The sequence below is a fragment of the Alexandromys fortis genome, unplaced genomic scaffold, assembly GCF_014885135.2.
Source record: "Alexandromys fortis isolate MF-2015 unplaced genomic scaffold, M_Fortis_MF-2015_v1.1 scaffold_53, whole genome shotgun sequence".
In the NCBI taxonomy this organism is placed as follows: domain Eukaryota; kingdom Metazoa; phylum Chordata; class Mammalia; order Rodentia; family Cricetidae; genus Alexandromys; species Alexandromys fortis.
Window position 1 is genome coordinate 4,911,064 of NW_026067939.1, and position 20,344 is coordinate 4,931,407.

At 46.4% G+C, this 20,344-nt stretch overlaps 1 protein-coding gene across 1 annotated transcript; it reads right to left on the reverse strand.

Annotated features, from left to right (window-relative positions):
• Positions 1 to 11,149: 11,149 nt before the first annotated feature.
• On the reverse strand, positions 11,150 to 12,238 carry LOC126504922 (P2Y purinoceptor 3-like). The gene is given in 3 exon segments (XM_050147510.1): positions 11,150 to 11,276; positions 11,278 to 11,576; positions 11,579 to 12,238. Coding segments are annotated over 3 exon segments (1,086 nt in total).
• Between the last annotated feature and the right edge of the window lie 8,106 nt (positions 12,239 to 20,344).

Below are 20,344 nucleotides of genomic sequence, written 5' to 3' on the forward strand. Positions count from 1 at the left end.
TAGGGGCTACCTGCGTACATGGGTATATAGAATCAGTGCAAAAATTATTCTTTATGTCTTCCTTATATTTTTAAAACATTTCAACACTGATTTCACTTTTCCTGGGGAATATAATCTCCAAAAATCAAAGCTGCAGTAAGAAAATATCCTAGGTACAGTCTCATTGAATGATTGATTACACATGGTACAAATTGTCATATGCTTTAACGCTTGGGCACCGAGGGGCTGTGGAGGTGGCGGTGCCTAAGAACATTCGCTGCTCTTCAAGAGGACCCCAGTTCAGTTCCCAGCAGCCACATGGGGCAGCTCACTGTCGCCTGTAACTCCAGCTCCAAGGGATCCAGCACATTCTTCTGACCTCCTCGGGCTCTTGCACACGTGAGAGCACACATGTGTGCGCATGCACAAATATAGTAATAATCTTTATAAAGTGCAGAATCTGAACAGGCATTCATTTTCTTTTTGATTTATCATTATGCCTTTATTCACTTGTTAGTTTTAAGGCTTTGACTACCTGTGGCTGTTGTAGCCCGCACCAAGTATGACGTCATCCCTGCTGCATTGGCTGCCTGACTCCCGCGTGCTGGCCTTGCCCTTTCCCCTGTGTCTACACACGAGCTGTAGGGAACCTTGATGTATTTGTAAACGGGTTGTGCTCCTGCTCCTCTCACAGGCTTTGCCCCTTGCCTAGTGTGTGTTCTAGGGTGTGTTAGGCACACTCTAACCTGATTTCATCTGATTTAAACAAAAGCCTTAGCTCCTAGCCCAGAACCTTCTTCCGTACAGAAACTCCTCCAAACTACTCAGGCCATATACAATCCGTGATGGCTATGAACTTTGAAAGCCTCCTCCTCTGTCTTTTTAGCTCCCTCCAGTTTGTGAAGAATTGGTGTCGGTGTGGGTTTGGAGTGGTGTGTTTCCTCCTCAGATTGTCAGCTCCCTGAGAGCAGGGACACTGTCTGGTTTGTTAGTGAATGTATCCATTGTGCCTAGCACAGTGTATATACAAAACTTTCCTTCCTTCCTTTCTATTTTTAATGTATATAAAATAAAAAGTAATTGGAATAACCTGTTTGGAACATAAATAACAATTCAAATAAGGCCCCCAAAAGGGTTGGTGGGCTGCATGCCTTCTGGCTTAGAAATCTTATATTTACTATGTACCCTAAGGAAACCACCGGGCACTCATGTATTCCTTTTGGGTTTTATAATGGTCTGATGGGGTGAGTTTTTAATGGCCTGATGGGGAGACATTCACATATGGAAGTCCAAGAGTTGTTTTCGTGATTTTAAGGCTCTGGGAGTGAGCCCAGGCCCGTGGTCATGCCTGTGCTAAGCTAGTGTGAGGTAGAGCCCCAAGTCCCAAGCTTTGGGAAATAGTCTGTGGAGATTAGAGACAGCTCATGGGTAGAGTTCATCCCATTATAGTACCGGCAAGGACACAGAGTTCACAAGTCACCCAAGAACTGTTGCTCCAGCCTACCCACCAGCTGGTTGTGAGTGCTGGCGAGTGTCGTTTAGCCTCTTAACATTGTACCCATCCGACAAACTAAGCACAAGCCAGAGTTTTCGTGGGAGATGCGGCACCCATGACTGCTCAGCCCAGAAGGGGCACCCACTACAGACCAAACCGTTGCACTGAAATCCAACTTGGTGAGCCAATGAGTTTTCCCTTCCTTCCCTTCTTTCCCTTCCTTTCCCTTCCTTTCCCTTCCTTTCCCTCCCTTTCCCTCCCTCCCTCCCTCCCTCCCTCCCTCCCTCCCTCCTCCTCCTCCTCCTCCTCCTCCTCCTCCTCCTNCTCCCTCCCTCCCTCCCTCCCTCCCTCCCTCCGTACTTCTGAGACAAGGTTTTGCTACATAGCTTTGACTAGCTTGGAACTTGCTATGTAGACTGTATTGGGCTCTTAATTCAGATTTCTGCTGGGAATAAAGGTGGGTGCCATCACACCCCAAGAACCAATGGGTTTTTATTGGTGTTACAGGAGCAGGAATGACTCCAAAGTGGTTGCATCACACATATGAATTCAGACGGGCAACATCTACATGGCCTGCACAGAATCAAGGCAGATGAGGGGAAGGAGACATACGCTCCTACCTCTAACCAAGAAGCTGTCTGCAGTTGGCACTTGCTGGCAAAGGACAAACTAGTTTTCTCTAATGGAGTCTCACTGGGTATATTAACCACACTTCAAGGTTGGTCAACACAAAATGAACTGTTTAGTATTTTTGTAGACTTTTTGTCTGATTTTGTTTTGTTTAGACATTCTTTGCTTATTGTTGGTCTTTTGCTTGTATATTCTGGGTTCTGATTCCCCCAACCTGTATTCCATTTGTTTGCTTGTTTGTGTGAGGGTCTGTAGTAGGAGGCTGCTTGTTTTCTGGTTACTGTGACCCGAAATAGTCACAGAAACTATATTAATTACAGCACTGCTTGGCCAATGACTTAGACATGTTCCTGGCTAACTTATATCTTAAATTAACCCATTTCTATTTATGTATCACTACAAGGCTGTGGCCTACTGGTAAGTATCTCTTTCAGCAGCTACATGATGTCTCTTTGGCTTCGCCTACTTTCCCCCTCTCTCTCTCTGAATTTTCTGCCTGGCTATATTCTGCCTTGCCATAGGCACAATGTAGTTTCTTTATTAACCAATGGTAATAAAACATTCACAGCATACAGAGGGGAATCCCATATCACCTCTCCTTTTCTGTCTAAATAAAAAGAAAGGTTTTAACTTTAATATAGTAAAATTACAAATAACAAAACAGTTATCAAGCAATTATAGTTACAATATTTATATCTAATTTATCTTTTATCAAAACTTAGGAAAAATATAATTATCTATTCTTCAACTCCATCAAAGACTCCAGAAGGATATATTATCTAAGTAAACAGGAAGTGCATTGTAAGCAACTTTCAAAACTCTAGAATTGACAGAGACATCTCACTGCCTGGACAGTCACCCAAAGTTCTGTAACATTGGGGCATCCATCTCCAGCCTATAGACCCATAGTTATCTGGCAGACTTTCCCATGGAGCAGGAAATTTCAAAGACAGTTCAGCCTATATTGGCAGTTTGTCCTCTGTGTTCTGCAGAATGTCTGGAAGACTCTTTCATGTGCCAGGAGGCCTGAAGGACTGCCTCACCTTCTTTAGGCAACTTCAAGGGTACAGTAAAATGACCAAACTAGAATGCTCCATACATAGGTATCAAGAAAGGTTATTGGACATCAGACTGCCCAGACTATCTCTTGGGGACGGGACAGACAGAAAGGAGCAGAATTTCAGAAAACAAGAGGATTTTATATAACATCGGGTGTGGATTTTTGAGTGTATACAGGCTGAACTGGGAGCTAGGTGCCCTTGCCCAAGGTGGTTGACCTTGGGGCAGGTTAATAGAGGGTCCTGGTAAGCAGAAACCTGTTTTAGGAGATTCCTGGGGGATGCTGAATTTAGGCTTCTTATTTACCCAGTCAGAGTCCCTCTGCTCAGGACATTGTCACTGCTGTTTTGGGGTACCCGATTTGGACCTAACTTTTGAAAAGAGGAAAGGGTCATGGAGTTGGTTGGATGGAGTGGTAGGGAGGATATGGGACGACCTGCGGCAGGGGAAAAGTGTGATCAGGATAGATTGAAAAGAGATTTGAGTGGGCTGCATTATCCAAAGGCCCACCCACCCTACACAGCCAAGGACTTATAAAGTTGCTTTCTTGAAAGTCTGCACAGGTTCCCGGTAGCCAGCTCAGCAGTCCAGAGAGGTCTGCAGCCCGGGAGTTCTGCCAGCCTGCAGGTAGCTCCATAGTCCAGAGAGATCTGCAGCCCGGAGCCCTGCACAACCTGCAGGTAGCTCTGCAGCCCAGAGAGGTCTGCAGTGGGGATCTCTGCACAGCCTGTATCTAGCGCCACAGCCTCAGCCCGGGAGTTCTGCACAGCCTGCAGGTAGCTCCGCAGTCCAAAGAGGTCTGTACTTGGCAGGTAGTTCTTCTCCGCCAGCAGCTGTTTAACACTTCAGTAATTTGGGGAGGGGGTCTTTTGGTAATCCAGTAAACCCCAGCTTTCTCAGACAGCTTCCTGAGTCTCAGAAGTTCCTCTCCTAGAGGGAATGTTTCAAAAGAAACTTATACATAATAACAGCATGCCTAAAGTAGAATTTTAAGTAGCCCACCAAACTGAGCTCAAGGCTCTGTTTGTTTCAATGCACTGAACCCACAGAGAGTCCTATTTCCAACTTGAATTAGAATAAGGGCTCTTTGCTTTTACATACAGGACTCAGTCTCCTTGTTGGTTTTGTGTGGACTCAGCGAACTTGGCATAACATTCAGCAAGTGGTCTTCAGAGCGCTGGGAAGAATTTTATGCTAGGGATTACCAAGACTTAATTTGCATTTTAGGACAACTGGAAGCAGTAGGAAGGGAGGGAATCATTGTTAGAGGGAACAAATTTGGAGGCAGGGGCATGGTTAATAGGTTGTGGAGGCAGGGGGATAGTTAATAGATTGTGGAGGCAGGGGAATGGTTAATAGGTCGTGGAGTAGGGGAATGGTTAATAGGTTGTGGAGGCAGAGGCATGGTTAATAAGTTGTAGAGGCAGGGGCATGGCTAAGGATACTGGACAGATGATAGTTCACGTACTTCAGCAGGGGCAGGATGGAACAGGGAGAGATCCTGACTATGGCTGGGAGGTCTAACTGAAGGTGTGGCCATTTGGGGAGGTGAGGTGGGAAAGGAAGGTTCAAATGAAGGTCTCCTTCCAGATTTCTGGCTTGAACAGAAGGTGCTGTCCTCGAACCAGTGAGACCACAGGATGGAGCTGCAGTTTGGGAGGCAAATGGGTTCAGCACTGGTTTCATGGAGCTTGCAGTAAGCAGCCAAGGCACTTAGAGAAGTTATCACGTTGAGTGGACATGATGGGCAGGGTTCCCAGGGGGACAAAGTTTGTGTTTGGGAACGTCAGGGAGGCAGTGAGCTGATCCAGACAGAGATCAAAGTAGGTGAAGGGATGAAAAGGTCACAGTCCTAAGGGCAGGAGGTTGGAAAACAGGAAGCAGAGCAATCTATAGAAGCCAAAGAGCTAGCTGAAGCTAATAAGAAGGGAAAAACAGCACAGAAAAGTCAAACGTGGGCTGATGGAATTCGTTCATTGTAACTGGCAGGTCATTAGTGTGTTCTTGAAGCAGTTGGGGAATGGGGAGTGGGGATAGGCAGCGGCAGCCAGAGAGAATGATTTAGATTATGGTATCAGGGTAGAGTTTTGACAGAAAGTGTAGCCTACCCCTGTAAGAAACGAGGCCATAAAAAGGAAGACACGGGAGCCTTCGCCGTGGCTGCATTGCTTGATGGGCTAACGCTTTCTAAGGTCTTTTGCCTAATGTGTTCTTCTGCTTGCAGAGTGGCGCAGTCTCAGACGCTGTGATTCTTTAATTTCCTGGAAGTGGCACTTTTTGCTTCGTGTTTGTGATTTAAGCACCATAAAAATGCCCAGCTACAGCTTGCTTCGAGAGCTGTAAGTTCTGCTTCTGTGCATGGGATTCTTCATGAAGCCATTACCTTTGAAGCAGTTTGGTACTTTAGCATACAACAAGCCCATAACAAACCCCCATGCTGGGAAATTGAAACCCTTAAGAGATTTGGCTTGTTTATAAGAAAGTAAAAGGCAAAAAAAAAAAAGAAAGAAAGTAAAAGGCGAGAACCCACAAGTTTACAAGCCCAGGTTGTGCTCAATTGCAAGTGATTTTTTTCTCCCAGGAATTTCCTTCTTTTGCTGTCTTCGGAATACAGATTACAAAGCAAAACTGAGACTATGTGTAGGTAGTTTGTATCCTCGGCTTTTTTGGAATCGAAACTGGTAGGCATTATGGTGTAAGTCTGAAATGTCCCCCTCAGAAGCTAATACGCTCTTATGGGTGCTGGGCCCCAGCGAATGCCCTATTTTGAGATGTTTTGGAAACTTCGAGAGGCAGGATCCACCTGCAGGAAGTAGGTGTTGGTTGAGACAGGAGGAGGGGCGTGGCCTTTGAAGGCTCCGTTACCCCTTCGCTCACTTTTGGTTGCATCCTTTGCTTCCTGGCAGGCTGTGACATGAACTGCCCTGCTCCAGTATGCCCTCTCCATCATGAGGGACGGAAACTTCCACAGTTTGAGCCAATACATGGCACCTCTGAGGAAGGAGTGAAGGAAAGAACAGAAGACCTGGGATAAACTGCAACTCCGGACTGCAAGGCGGGGGTCGGAGTTGCCATTGAAAGACACAGCACGCGTGAAGAGTTCGAAGACAGAAGTCAAGGTCGTCATGTGAATCTAGTAAAACAGAACAGGTGTCGGCAAAGAGCTTAGAGCGTGCCCTGGTGACATTGGTTACGTCAGCAGGGCCTCTCCTTTCTTCACCCTCCCCCTCACTTAAGGTGCTCCTCACCCCTGCCCACTACTAGAGGCATGTGTTCTCATTTTAAGGTCTCAATGGCTGTTCACACAGCTGGTTTAAGTCTGAACTCTCCCTCTTAAGCTGAGTCCTGTTCCCTTCTTCCATCTGCCCTCCCTTGGCACTACGGAGTGTCTGCTTTGTGCTGGTTGTTGTCTGTCTTTTTGTTTCCCCAGAGACTCTCAAATCCCAGGCTGGATTCGAACTTATTATACAGCTGAGGCTGACGCGGAGGTTCTGGTCTTCCCGCCTCTAACTCCTAAGTGAGGGTGTTAGGGTTACAAGCACATGCCCAGTTTATGTGGTGCTGGGGAGAGACCCAGGTGGTCACGCAGAGGAAGCAAATAGCCTCCCAACTGAGCGACATCTCTGGTAATTCTTGTGATACTTGAAGCTCATAGTCGTTTTTTTTTTTTTGTTTGTTTCTCTTCCCATGATGTCAAAGCCACCGTTTTACTTCTTTTTATGTTTTCCAGTGTATTTTAAACATTTTAATTCTATCCATGCCACCTTCATTCTGCCCATTGTCTGGGCACTTAGATCCCTGCTATGGTCTCCTGATATTCATCATTTCCGTTTTCCTCCTCTGCGTTCTCAGCATCCCCTTGCTTCCTCTCTGCTCTGGTTGGAATGTTGTGTCCTACGGATTGAAAAGCTGTGTTCTATGGATTGAAAACAGAGTCTTGGGGGAAGGAAAGAGACCCAAGATGAAAAAGACGTGTGTCAACTCCAAGGTGGAGTCAGCAGTCAAGAATGCTGCGAGGGCAGCTGGAGGAACTGGGGTCCGTCATCTGTGGAAAGGGAAAGCTGACATTTGGAGAAGGTTCTCTCTGGATACAGAACGGGAGAGAGCAGGCTCAGGAAAACGGTGGTGGGGGATGGAATTCTCACTTTCAGTGGCGCGGTGAAGTTGGGGGTGAAACAGTATGTGGGGAAGGCTTGTAGTGGGGCTGGCAGACCAGCCTGGGGGCACTGGACATTTCTCTATGGAGCATCTATGCCAGAAATGGGGGAAGGGGATGTGTCAAAAGTAATTTCTTTTCTTTGAGACATTTCTCATGTATTCCTGGCTGGCCTCGAACTTGATGTTAAAGGGGATCTTGAACTCCCAATCCTCCTAGGTCCAATGCCTGGAATTGCAGGCTTGCTCCATGGTCTTCAGTGTGGTGCTGAGGGTAAAACTCAGGGCTCTGTGCTTATTAGGCAAGCATTATACCAACTGAGCTGTATCTCCAGCCCCCAGATACTTTAAATGTGTGTGTGTGTGCACGCGCGTGCGTGTGTGCGTGCCTGTGTACGACACATATGTGTAAATACGTGGAGATCAGAGGACAACCTCAGCTATTGGTCCTCATTTCCCGCCTTCTCTTTCACAGACTGTTTAACGCTGTGTCTTAGTTAGGGTTGCCATGGCGGTGAAAAGACATCCTGACCACAGCAGCTCTTATAAAGGAAAAATGTTTAATTGGGGTGGCTTACATTTCCAGAGGTTTAGTCCATTATCATCATGGTGTGACATGGTGGCATGCAGACAGACATGGCGCTGGAAAAGTATCCATCCCAGTGACTTTCAGGCAACAGGAAGTTGTCTGTCTCACTGGGCGTGGCTTCTACAACAAGACCACGCCTCCTCCAACAAGGTCAGACCTTTTAGCACCACTCGCTTTGGGGACCATTTTCTTTCATATTACCACATCATACGTGATAGGCTCTCTGGCGTTTGATCTCCCGGATTCTCTGCTTACCACTGCACCACTGGAACGCTGGAATTACAGACCCGTGCTAATGTCTCTGCCTTTAGGTAGCTTTTGGGAAATCTGAACTCAGGTCGGCACAACCTGGTCAGTACACGCTTGACCCACTGAAGCGGCAAAATACTGTTTTTCAACAGAGCTGCCAGTGCTGGAGGATAGCTTTGAAGGGAAGAAAAACCAATTTAAGAGACCTGGCAGGACTCTGGCTGTGACTAATTTTCCTCAGATTGCTCTGCTCAGGTGCCGGACCCCACACCTTGAGACGCCACGCTTCTGTTGGCTTTGGAAGTCTCCACTGCCGCGCTTCAGCCGGCTCTTCAGGCCACGTCTCTAACTCCCTATTGGGAGTCAACTGATGATGATCTTGGACAGGTTGGATTTACTCATCAGGATTGCATTTCCTCTTTTCTTTGCTGCTTGGGAGAGTATTTAGACTGAAATCACATATGCACAGCCCCTCCGCTAAGCTGGGGTGCTTCCCCCCGCCCCCTGAAAACCTTGCTGTCACGGGTCTCTGTCTGATAATGAACAGCTGACAGGGCTCTCTGTCGCTGCCTCCACGGTTAATTAGAGTTCACACGTTACTTGCATGTATTTACATTTTATTTCTCCCATGGCTTATCTATCTCCCCCTGAAGGACCGGGGTCATGATCAGCAGTCTTGGTGGCCACGGTCATTTTCATCCATTATAGCTCTAATTATGGTCTTTTCAGCGTGATACTCACTGGCCTTCAATTTTACTTTTAACCTGTTCAAACCACTGGACCGACTGCAGAAGGTGGCGAGGAGCCAAGAGCTAAGGGACTTGAGGGTCCTGGATTTCCCTGCAGAGCCGGGCACACTCAGGAGGGACACTTGGCCTTGATTTCCTTGTGTCGGGGGTTGCCACTAATCATGAAGGATGTGCAGAACCCACTGCTGTATTCGAGGATTTGCAGCTTCATCGCAATGAGAGCAGACTGATTTGATTCTAGTGTCTGGAGACATGATTCCAGGAAAACCAAGGATGTGGGGTCAACTAAGACATTTCTCACCGCACAGGTAAGACAAATATGGATGTTTGCACTTTTCTGTTAGGTAGGTAAACAATCTCGGCAGAAACAAAGCCAGCTCTACAGTTGACAGCAAGCACAAGGGTTAACCAGGGCTTCAAGGCAGGAAAACGTTTCCTGGGGGGTGAATACGCTCTTGAGATGAAGGCAGTGAGTACTGAGATTTCTAGGGGAGGGTTCTTCCTGCCCATAGAGGTGGAACGATTGTGGAAGTTAGATAGTAGTCTGCTGTGACGTGGGATGGCTTTCACTGGGGCCCTGCTGCTCTAATTCTGCAGGGATGTGATCATGTATAAATGTAAGCAGTGAGAACTGGAACTGTTAGGTTAGCTGAATCTTCCCATTGTGCTGTGCAAAGAGAGAGAGAGAGAGAGAACATGTGGAAAGAATAAACAGTTTTAAGCACCCTCTGTTATTCTAGAAACATTTGCCCATGGAAAAGAGCCTACCCGTTAATTAGGAAGCATCCTTGCCTGCTCATTAGACCAATTAACCTGAGAAATTCTTCGAAGCAACACTTAATCTTGAGCTAATTATTGGTGGCCTTGAAAGCAATAAGCTGTACTTTCAGAATGAAACTTCGGAATTCAGACATACGCGTGGTCTCAAACAGACATTCCCCGTAATTAGAGTGGTATCGTAAAGGGAGGTTGGTTTTTATGAAAACGATTTGTTCACCCCTTCCTGGAGAGATTGTAATAAATTATTAGATGAGGAAGGTCTTAGGGGGATTGTGTTGTTTAAAATAAAGGTTTTTTTTTTCGTATGTGTGTGTGTGTCCAGGCTATTGATTTATTTTTTTACTATTTAAGTCCTTAAATAATTTAAAAGAATTAATTCATAGGCAAGGTTGAGAGTGAGAGTAATACATTTTATATGTGTGTGAAATTATCAAAGAAGAAAGCTAATGTGTTATGTGAACTGTGTAAAAAACTAAAAATTAGAAAATGGAAATTGTATGCGTATGTGCATGCGTGTGTGTGTGTGTGTATGTATGTGCTGTTGTGAATGGAAGCATTATGCTGGAATAAAAATAAGAGGCACCTTCTTCAGGCAGATCCCGGGCTCCATATCTTCCACCTTATCTGGAGGATCCTTTCCTGAGGGAGCTGCTGTTAAGCGATGTAATGAAAAAAGCACAGAAGGCAGACTCCATGATCTGTCAATAGCCAACCACAGGAATGAGCCGGATGAGCGACCCGGATAGGCTTTGCTGTTGAACACTTGGACAGTCCTAGGCTTGCTTGCAGCCTTTCTTCAATTATGATCTGGGTGGGTGGTCTCCAGCGGGTGAACTTGCCAAAAACCTAATGTGTGTGTGTGTGTGTGTGTGTGTGTGTGTGTATTTTGGCAAAAACCAGGCCAATAACACCACTTCTCAGGGCTGCTGAGGCTTAGATGTCCTGCCCGATTACATGGTAAGGGCTTCACTCTCTCCACCCTCCACTCCCTCATTCTCTCAGCCTCTGTCTCCTGAGCAGCGCTCTGCAGGGCCCTTCTGTAGAGACCGGTGCTGGGAGTCAGCAGTAGGACGAGGTCCTTCTCCTGTGAGAACCTGTGTACCAATGGGAAAAGGCGCATCAGAAATAAGTCAATGAGTGAACAAGCCCAGGTGTTCAGAAATCCTCCACAGACCATAGGTCAGGGAAGGAAGAGAGTGGTTAGGTTATGGCGAGAGACCAGCATGAGCTGGGGCCGGGGATGCAGCAGAGGCTTCTGGGATGCTGCCTTTTGAACTGAGACTGCAATGGCAATATATCAATGTCTGGTCACCTTTGCTTTGGTATCTTTCTCAATAGTCTGTCTTATTTTCAAACCTCTCACCATTTCTATTAAGCCCTTCCTACCAGCACCCCTGTAGGAAGGTTTCTGCTCCTTTCCCACTAACCAGCTCCGTTCCGGGTCCAGCTCTCTCTTTCCAGATTTCATCCCGGCAGTGCCCAGATCTGCCTAACCCTAGGTGCCCCTTCCACAACACCGGTGGGATGCTCACCCACCTTGTTCTGTCTCAGCTTCTGGAGGAGCTGGGCTCTGTTGTTGCCCCGTGACAGGAAGTACAGGATGGGATTGAGGCAGCTGCTCATGCTGACCAGGGGTCTGCAGATCTTGTAGGCTAAGCTGGCTACCGACAGGAGTTCGCAGTCCCGCGTGTTCCGGAAGCGGGTGACGAAGTAGAAGAATCGGGCAATGTGATAGGGCACAAAACAGAGGGCGAAGAGGCTGCACACCAGCAGGATGGTCCGAATGGACTTGGCACGGGTTATGTAGCCTGTCTCTGGGAGCGCCTCCACTGGAGAAGTCAGGCTCCTGACCATCAGAGAGTAACACACCAGAATGATCAAGGAGGGGAAGAGGAAACCAGAGAACGTCAGAACCACGCCGTAGGCGAAGAAGCGATCGAAATTCTCTGGGCTGGTTGTGTCGTAGCAGATCGCCCGGCCATTTACATACTTTGTGCGGGAGTACACCAGTGTGGGGAGGAGCTGGAGGACCACCAGGGTCCAGGTGGCAGCAGCTGCTTGCCAGGCACGCGGGCGAGTCCGGTAAGGCAGTGAGCTCAGCGGGTGGCACACACCTAGGAAGCGGTGCACTGAGATGCAGGTCAGCAGAAGGATGCTGCTGTAGAGGCTGGTGTAAAACAGAAATCGCACTAACCTGCATAGCATCTCCCCAAATAACCAGGTGTCGCTCACCGAGTAGGTGACGACGAGGAAAGGCAGGCTCAGTAAATAAAGCAGGTCGGCCACCATCAGGTTCATCAGATAGATGGTGGCACAGCTCCAGGGTTTGGTTTGGCAGCAGGAGAGCCAGAGGACAGCCCCATTGAGGACCAGCCCCAGGATGAAGATGAGGCTGTAGGTTATCGGAAGGTAGACTTGCTTGTACCTCTCTGAGACGTTGCACGCATTTTGCTCCTTTGAGGCATTCAGGTCTGGCTTCTTCATCTCTAAGGAGGCTTCCTCCGAGTTGGCCTCTATTTCTCTTTCTTCTGGGAGGAAAGTCCAGTTCAGCATCAGGACCTCAGCTGGGTGCTCACCTCTGCTGACCTGACATTCAGCTTCTCCCCCAATCTCAGAGTCCTTACTTGAGCAGAAGCTGCTTTAGGTGGAAGAAGAATTAAACCCAATCTCAAACTGAGCTCCAAATGTCTGGGGGCTCAGGGGTCTTTATCTTGCTTCATCTTGTCTCTGTGTTGGCAGAATTGTGACAGGGGCTGGAAGACAGCTCTGTCATTTAAATAGGGCCTAGAGAAATGCCAGTTGCATGCCCCCTCCCCTCCCCCCTTCCCACACTTGCTAGAACCCTTTGCATAGACTCAGGAACTCTCTCGGGGGAGACATTTTCCATCTGAGAGGACAGTGTGCCCAGGGGTGATTTTGTATGCCCACAATCTGGTGCTAGCCACGATACCATGGTGGAGCAGAAAGTGACCCATGAGGTTTCAGGAGGATTAGGGAAAACAGAGGTTTTGCCTATAGGCTTTATGGGAGGATTTTGATTTGTTTCTCTTTCGGGATTTATTAACTGCCTGTTTGAATACTGAGGACGATTTGCTTATTAGCCATCAACCTCCTGAACATTTAAGAAAACAACTGTGAGCTCTGAAGCCAGGTGCAGTTTCTTCCTTATGTTATTCAGGCTGACAAATCAGGCCCAAAGGAATCTCTCTCTCTCTCTCTCTCTCTCTCTCTCTCTCTCTCTCTGTCTCTCTCTCTCTCTCTGTCTCTGTGTGTGTGTGTGTGTGAGAGAGAGAGAGAGCGAGAGAGAGAGCGAGAGAGAGAGAGAGAGAGAGAACCCTTCCCAAGATCCCAGAGCCGATAGANGTGTGTGTGAGAGAGAGAGAGAGCGAGAGAGAGAGAGAGAGAGAGAGAGAGAGAGAGAGAGAGAGAGAGAGAGAGAGAGAGCCTGTGAGCCTGAAGGTTTCTGTCACTGTAGGTAAGTCAGTGTGTGGTCAGCCAATTAGCATGAAGCCCAGGGGCTTGAAACATGTCTAATCTCAAGCCTTAACAACCAATACTTAATATTTAGAAAGACAATTAAAATAAGGAGTAGGATAAAGCTAGTGTGGCAGTGTACACTTAGATTCACGCTAGAAGGGAGGCCTAGGCAAGATCAGTTGAACCCGAGTCTGAGGCCACACTGGGCAATATGACAAGACAAACAAACCAACCCGTAGTGAAAAGTAAAGCCCAGCAAGAAAGAAAAGCTTAAGGTGGATGGCTTGGTGGCTCCGTTGACAGCTGACAACTGTACTATAAAGAGCTTTATTCGCAAAGAAAGCAATAGGATTTAGGTTGAGGAGAGAATCAAGCGGGCAAGCGCCGGCTATGCAAGCATGAAGACCTGAATTTGATTCCCACATCTAAACAAAAGTCAGACAAGGTGACACCCACTTACAGTCCCAATGTTGGGAAGGTGGAGACAGGAGGGCCCCTGGGACTGGCAAGCCAGTCTAGCCTACTTCAGCCTGCCCAGCTGAAGGTCTCATTTCTGTAAACAAGGTAGAATGTCAAGCCACCTGTGGCACTCAAGTTAACTTCTGGCCTCCGCAAGCATTCGTGCAGGTGTGCATTCACATGCGTACACACACACACACACACGCACACAAACACACACACACACACACACACACACACACACACACACACCGAAGAGTACGCAGCCTTTGCTCTCTCCAGAATCTCACACCTTAGTGGGGAAGTTAGAAATAGACACAGGTAGAACTGAGAAGCAGTCACAAAGACTGTGGGAACATGGCAGGATATAGCCGCTGAGGGGACTGGCTGAGGCTTCTTAAAACAGGCGGCATTTGAACTTTCAGAAGAGGGAGAAAGAAGAGCCTGCTCTGCAGAAGGTGAGCAGCATGGGGGCAGGATGAGCTGGCAAGCCCTGTGGGTACCTTGTGGCCGCAGATGGCAGGGTCTGCCCTGGGGACGATGCGTCTGTGAGGAGGGGGATCCCCACTGCAGCAGTGATGGAGTAAGGCCCCTGAGGGCTCATCTGAGTGTGCACTGACGGGTTAAAGGGCACCCAGAGTGCCCATGGAACACAGTTCTAGTTTTGTCTGAGAAAGTGCTTTCAGAGGGAACTGCATTGGAATCGGTGGACCCATTAAGGAAGATCCTTCACCTAATGTGGCACCATCCGAATGGTTGAGGACCCAGACAGGACAAAAAGGCAGAGGCATGGGACATCCACCCTCTTCGTTGGGGCGGAAATTGTGACCTTCTGTAAACTCTAGGCTTTCTGGCCTCTGGACTCTGGGGTGTTTTTGAGGGACCCCCAGTTCTCAGACATTTGTAATTAGCTGCCCCCAGCTTCCAGGCATCAGATTTTCGGGTATGAGTCAGCTCCTGTAATAATTCCTGGGTGCTCTGCATTCTCTCAGTTCTGACTATCTGGAAACCCCTTCTAGGGATGTATTTGAAGAAGATACTAATAGCGCCATAGGCCTAGCCTGGAGCAGGAAGGGCCAGTCAGGATGGACACAGAGCAGGGAGCTGACAGGGGTCGCATTACTGAGACAGAAGTGCCAGGCCTTGGCACAAGTCCGAGGAGGAGTCGAAACTTTCAAGTTCCTGAGTGTTGGGGACCGGTATGATGAGGTCCTGGCCTTGGAGGCGCAGTGGAGATTGGCTCCCGAGGTGGTGGGAGATGGAGGATCTCTGTGTGTCAGGATGCCAACCACTTCTTTGTCTGGCTTTAAAATCTTCTGAACAACAAGAAGAAAGCTTTTTGGTTGGGAGAGGGAAATAAATGTAGTTTTTATTCATTTCATTCCCTATAATCTCTCATGCTGGGGTGCTGGCAAGTGCTTAGTTATTTCCAGCAAAGCTGTCTTCCCAGCTCAGTGTGGGCTCTCAACGGGAAGCTGAGACTCATTGCTGGCTCCGGCAGCCTGGGCCTCTCACACACGTGACTAACCTTGTGAATCAAGGATTACCTCTGTCTTGCTGGTGAAAGTCAGAGAACATTTTAGGGTACATTGTGAGTCCCAATCTGAGGAGCAGCCCCTCTGGTTGGGTCACTGACCTTGGCCCCACACAAGAACTCTTTTTGTTTGTTTGTTTATTTTTCTTATTGTTTTGTTTTTCAAGACAGGATTTCTCTCCTGGAACTAGTTCTTGTAGACCAGGCTGGCCTCGAATTTACAGAGATCCACCCACCTCTGCCTCCTGAGTGCTGGGATTAAAGGCATACGCCACCTCCGCCCAGCCAAGAGACTCTTGAATGCTGTTCATAGTACTCAGAAGGCTGAGGCAGGAGGATAATGAGTTTGAGGCTAGCATAGGCTACAGACAGAACAAGAAATAGGCCATTCTAAAGTACATGACAAGGATCTGTTTCAGATAATAATAATGATGATGACGATGATGATTACGATAAGAATAGAAACACCAGAGTCTCACTCACTCTTTTATGTAAAGATACAAATTGAAATCTAAGAACTGATTTCAGAGTTTAGAATTTTACCTGTGTCTGAAAAATATGTTTTCAAGGTGAAAGGGATTGAAGTCAGGCCTCATGCCTGCTAAACACAGCTGAGCTACATCTAGTCACTGGAGACCTCTCTTTAACAAATGAAACTATTTAATGGAGGCTCATGAATATTCCCAGACAGTAATTGTTTATTTCTACCAGGTTTTGTTTTCTAAAAACTGTTGGCAAATACTTATCTGTTTATATATCAATTAATGTATGCACCTGTTGACACACTTACATATATATGTACCATATATATCAATTTAATATTTATTTACAAAAAGGAACCACTCACATAACAACACAAGTATTTGTTTTTATGGTGTCTTTTAAATACAGGTACATTTAATTCTATGCTAGATTAATGTAGCAAATGTTTCACTTGGAAATAACTTTGTTTCAAAAGCACTAATAATTTGATGCTATTTTGCCAACTGACCACTGGGTGGCAATAAAGACCACAGACAGTTTTCAACCTTCCTTCCTCACCTCTTGTAAATTTAAAGCTGAATTGGAGTTGGGCTTCTGTCTGCAGAGCGGCAGCTATAGAGAAGACAGTTCATTGAGGACCCCCATCCCCACCCCGAGCTCCTGTCAATCAACTTTCCACTTATCACTGCATCCACAGTTACAATGTTGGTTTCATACAAAGAAACAGAAATTTAGCTAAGAGCAGCCCTTTATCGTGGGTGGCTATTGCACAGAATACTCTGGGAGGTAAGCAGAGAAGACCTTATTCCCTTCATTGTACAGCCAAGAGTCTAAGGTTCAGAGAGGCTCAGTGGAATCGTGGGGCAGTTGATGCAGGACAAGCTGGGACTTCTTTTGTACAAAGCCAGCTCTCAGGGGAACATTTTCTTATCTTCCTCCCTCCACCACTGTGCCCGTCCCCCGACCCCAAACCAAAAGAGCAAGGCTTGGAAACGAAGTAACATGTCACCCTCCCAACTGTATGTACCACCTTTATTATGTATAACAGAATCTAACCTCAAATCAGAAAAACAACTAAAAAGAACACAGTAGTCCCCCTCCATCCTGGACTTTACCTTCTGAGATTACAGTTGTATGAAGTCAGCTACAGTCCAAAAATATTAAATGGAAGATTCCAGCAACACACAGGTTCTAGCTTTTAATTGTGAGCCCATGGTGGATTCTCTTGAAGAGTGTTCTGTCCCATGAACCCGCTCTGTCAGGTGTGTACAATGCAGAAGCTACCTGCCTGTTAGTCGCTTGGTAACCATTTAGCTTATCAGATGCATTATCATAGTACTGAAGTTCTCATGTCAAAGTAACCCTCATTTTACTCAATAATGCCCCCAGAGCTCACATTTTCATTATGTTGTTATAATTGTTTTGTTTTGTTATTTGTTACTGCTGTTAGTCCCATCCTGTGCTTCATGTATAAGTTGAACTTCATTCCTTCATGTGTGTGCAGGAAAGAAGCATACACATGTAGGTGTAAATGTAGGTGTAAATGTAGGTGTAAAGGTAGGTGTAAAGGTAGGTGTAAATGTAGGTGTAAATGTAGGTGTAAATGTAGGTGTAAATGTAGGTGTCAGTACTAAACACAGGATTAGGTTTCCAGGGGGTGTGTGTTCTGAACTGTATGCCCCTCAGACAGAGTGGGGACAACTGCATGCGTGGTTTTCGGAAATGAGTAAGTAGTAGCAATCCACAACCCACCTTTAGAGTTTACCTTTAAGACCTAAATACGTATGCCAGCTTTTTAATAATTGTGTATTGTATTTTGCAGTATGGGCTCATGCTTGCTCTGCGCCTAGACAAAGATTCAACACATGAATTGTTCTGAAATGAGGGAATCCGAGGATATTTATGTTTTCACAACAAAAGCAAATTACATTCCTAAATAATTTTGAAGACTATAGTGACGACTTTATTTCACTAGTGAATTTGGGCAGTAGTTTTAGGGCTTTGTTTTCTGTTGACAAGGATGTGACCTAACTGGCAGTTTCAAGTCAGTGCAGACTTAGGGGTTTATGAGAAATATTTGTGTTGTCATAGCAAAGAAGGTTCTGGAACTGCTATTGCTCTGGAAAAAAGAAAAACAGACATTATGCTCCTGTTGATCGTGAGTATTGCCTCTAAACCGAACTGAAGTCAGAAATTTTAGCTTCAGTGTAAGATGTAGAGGAAGTGTAAATTTTTGACTGGAAATATAAATAAATAAATTAATTAAAAAAACAACAAGCCCCCCCCCCCAAAAAAAAACCCCAAAATGAAATAGCAATAACAACAACCAACATTGTTACATCACTGTATGGCTGTGGAAGATCCATCACTGTCTCTAGAATTAGAACCCTAAAAGATGATGTCTAAGAATCTCCTTGCCTTTTTCAATATCTTTCTATATACCATGCCTGAGTCTCGTGTGCTAGGTCTGAAGAAATAAAGATTGGTTTGGTGTGGGGCAAGGAGGAAATCGGTTGTAGGGGCTGAGGTAAAGTTACTCAAGGCCTCAGAGAGCCAGAATCCCTTCCTCTATCCATCCTCACCCCAAGGCAGGGAACACCTTCAGTAACTTGCAGTGTAAAAGCTAATAGCATGGATTAGCCACAGCTGTTCAGTTTGAATACTCACTCAGCAAGGGGCAAATGGTGTTGTGTCGGCTTGGGTCACCCAGGAAGCAGAGCCCTGGCTACAAGTGCTACCATTTTTCAAAGAGGGGCATGAGGAACAATATACCCACAGAGGGAGCCAGTATGAGGATTGAAGATATCTGTTACTGAGGTAGTCCCGACAGAGGGCAAGAGAGTGACCAGCTCTATGGACTGTCCTTTGAGAATCGGAGCCAACGTGGGTATCCAAGAGCTGTTTCATCTGCTGGTCAGGGGCAGGGAGAGAGAAACAGTGGTCTGTCTCCATGTTACTGTCCCCATCTTACTGGTCAGGCCCACACTTCACAGGCACATCTATCCTGCTTTTTCTTTGGTTTAGAGATGAGAGTTCCTCACATGGATCTGTAACAGATGAGGCAGGGAGTGTCCTACAGATACAGAGGGGCACTAGGAGAGGAGACTCACCAGGAGAAAGAGCTTTTGCTTTTGTCCTGAGCCTTGTTTACAACCATTTCTTGAGGTGTCATTCTTTTCTCCTCACGCATTATTTCCACTTGGGAGAGGAAGGGCTTCTTTTTGTACTCCCAGCCCTGGATCTTTTTGCATGAAGCTTTTGTTCCAGCATATTCTAACTTTTCTTATTCTGTTGTCTGTTTCTTGACTATTGATAATTCAGTTCTTTATATATTTTAGGTTAAAAATTTCCCAACTATTCGTGTCACATTTCCCTTTATTTCATATCTTATTTTCCTGACTTAATAGTTATAAATGTGCATATTTTTTTTGAGAAATAAAAGTTCTTAATTTTGTTTCCTGACAGGATTTTTCTGTATGGCCATCTGACCTTAGACTGGCAATTCTCCTGACTCTATGTGAGGTCACAGCACCAGCCTCATTCTTAGTGTAACTACAGTTTGGTTCATTGTTTCTTCATGCTTTGTGATTTTGGAGACAGCTTGCAGTTCTGTGTGCTTTGAGTCATTCCTGTGTTAGTGTGTGAAAGCCTTTTCCTTTTAGTTGGGTTTGATTTGATCCTCCTAATAGGCTGAGTGTCTCTCTAAACTTGCTGTGTGTCTGCCTGTGTGTAGGAGAAGCATGACCGTATGGTAGGACTTGAATTTTGAAAAGTCACTGTGCTACTGGTTGAAGGACAGAGAACGGCTTCGTTGAGGTAAGGGGGCCGTTGTGCTAGTCTGGGAGAGAGACGAGCGATGGGTGGAGTCCACGAGGAAGTGTAGGTGGCAAGTGAGGTTGAATGGCTGATGACCTGAATATGGGATGCAGGAGGTGGGGCAGACTTCTGTCTACACTCCAGGTGCCTCACCCTTCTTCCTTTCTCTACTCCATGATTCTCTGTTCAGTCTTTCCTTTCTCCTAACTTCCCATGATTCTCTCTACCCCTAGCAGGTGTGACAGCCTATGGCCTCTGGGCTGCATGCACCCAGGAGAGCTATGAATGTGGCCCAACACAAAATTTTAATCTTTCTTTAGAGTTTTTTTTCCTTGTAACTCTATTGAGTATTTCTAGAGTATGAACTTTTTAGATGTGTTGCTATGTTGGACAAGCCTGCTAGGGCATCCTTTGACTTCTGTTCTTGTTGGAGGTCTCTCAGTCTCTGCACAGAGCCCAAGAGGTCATCCTAGAACATGGTGACTGGTCCCAGAAGCCAGGCCACACACACTATGTGGACTAACAATTGTTGGACTAACATTCCCATTGTTTGGCTGTGTGGTCCCTCATAGAAGCTGGGGCTGGGTGATGGCACTTAAGGAGCTGGTAGCAGAGCACACTTGGTGGAGGAATGCTCAGGCCTTGCTGCTCTGGGAACACAGTTCCCTCAGAGGGGGCTTGTAAGCCACTGGTGCCTGGAGGGTCCTGAGAGGACTGAAAGCGCCCACCAGAGAAGACACGTGCAAAGAGCACATATTTTCTTTTTCAACCCACTTTTTTCTATAATCATTTCTAAATGATGGGCTTGGTTTCTGAAACAGAGGACTGTAAAATAAGATGTGGATGGAAAACTGATAGTTGAAGTCAGTCTCCAGATGCAGGGTTTCATT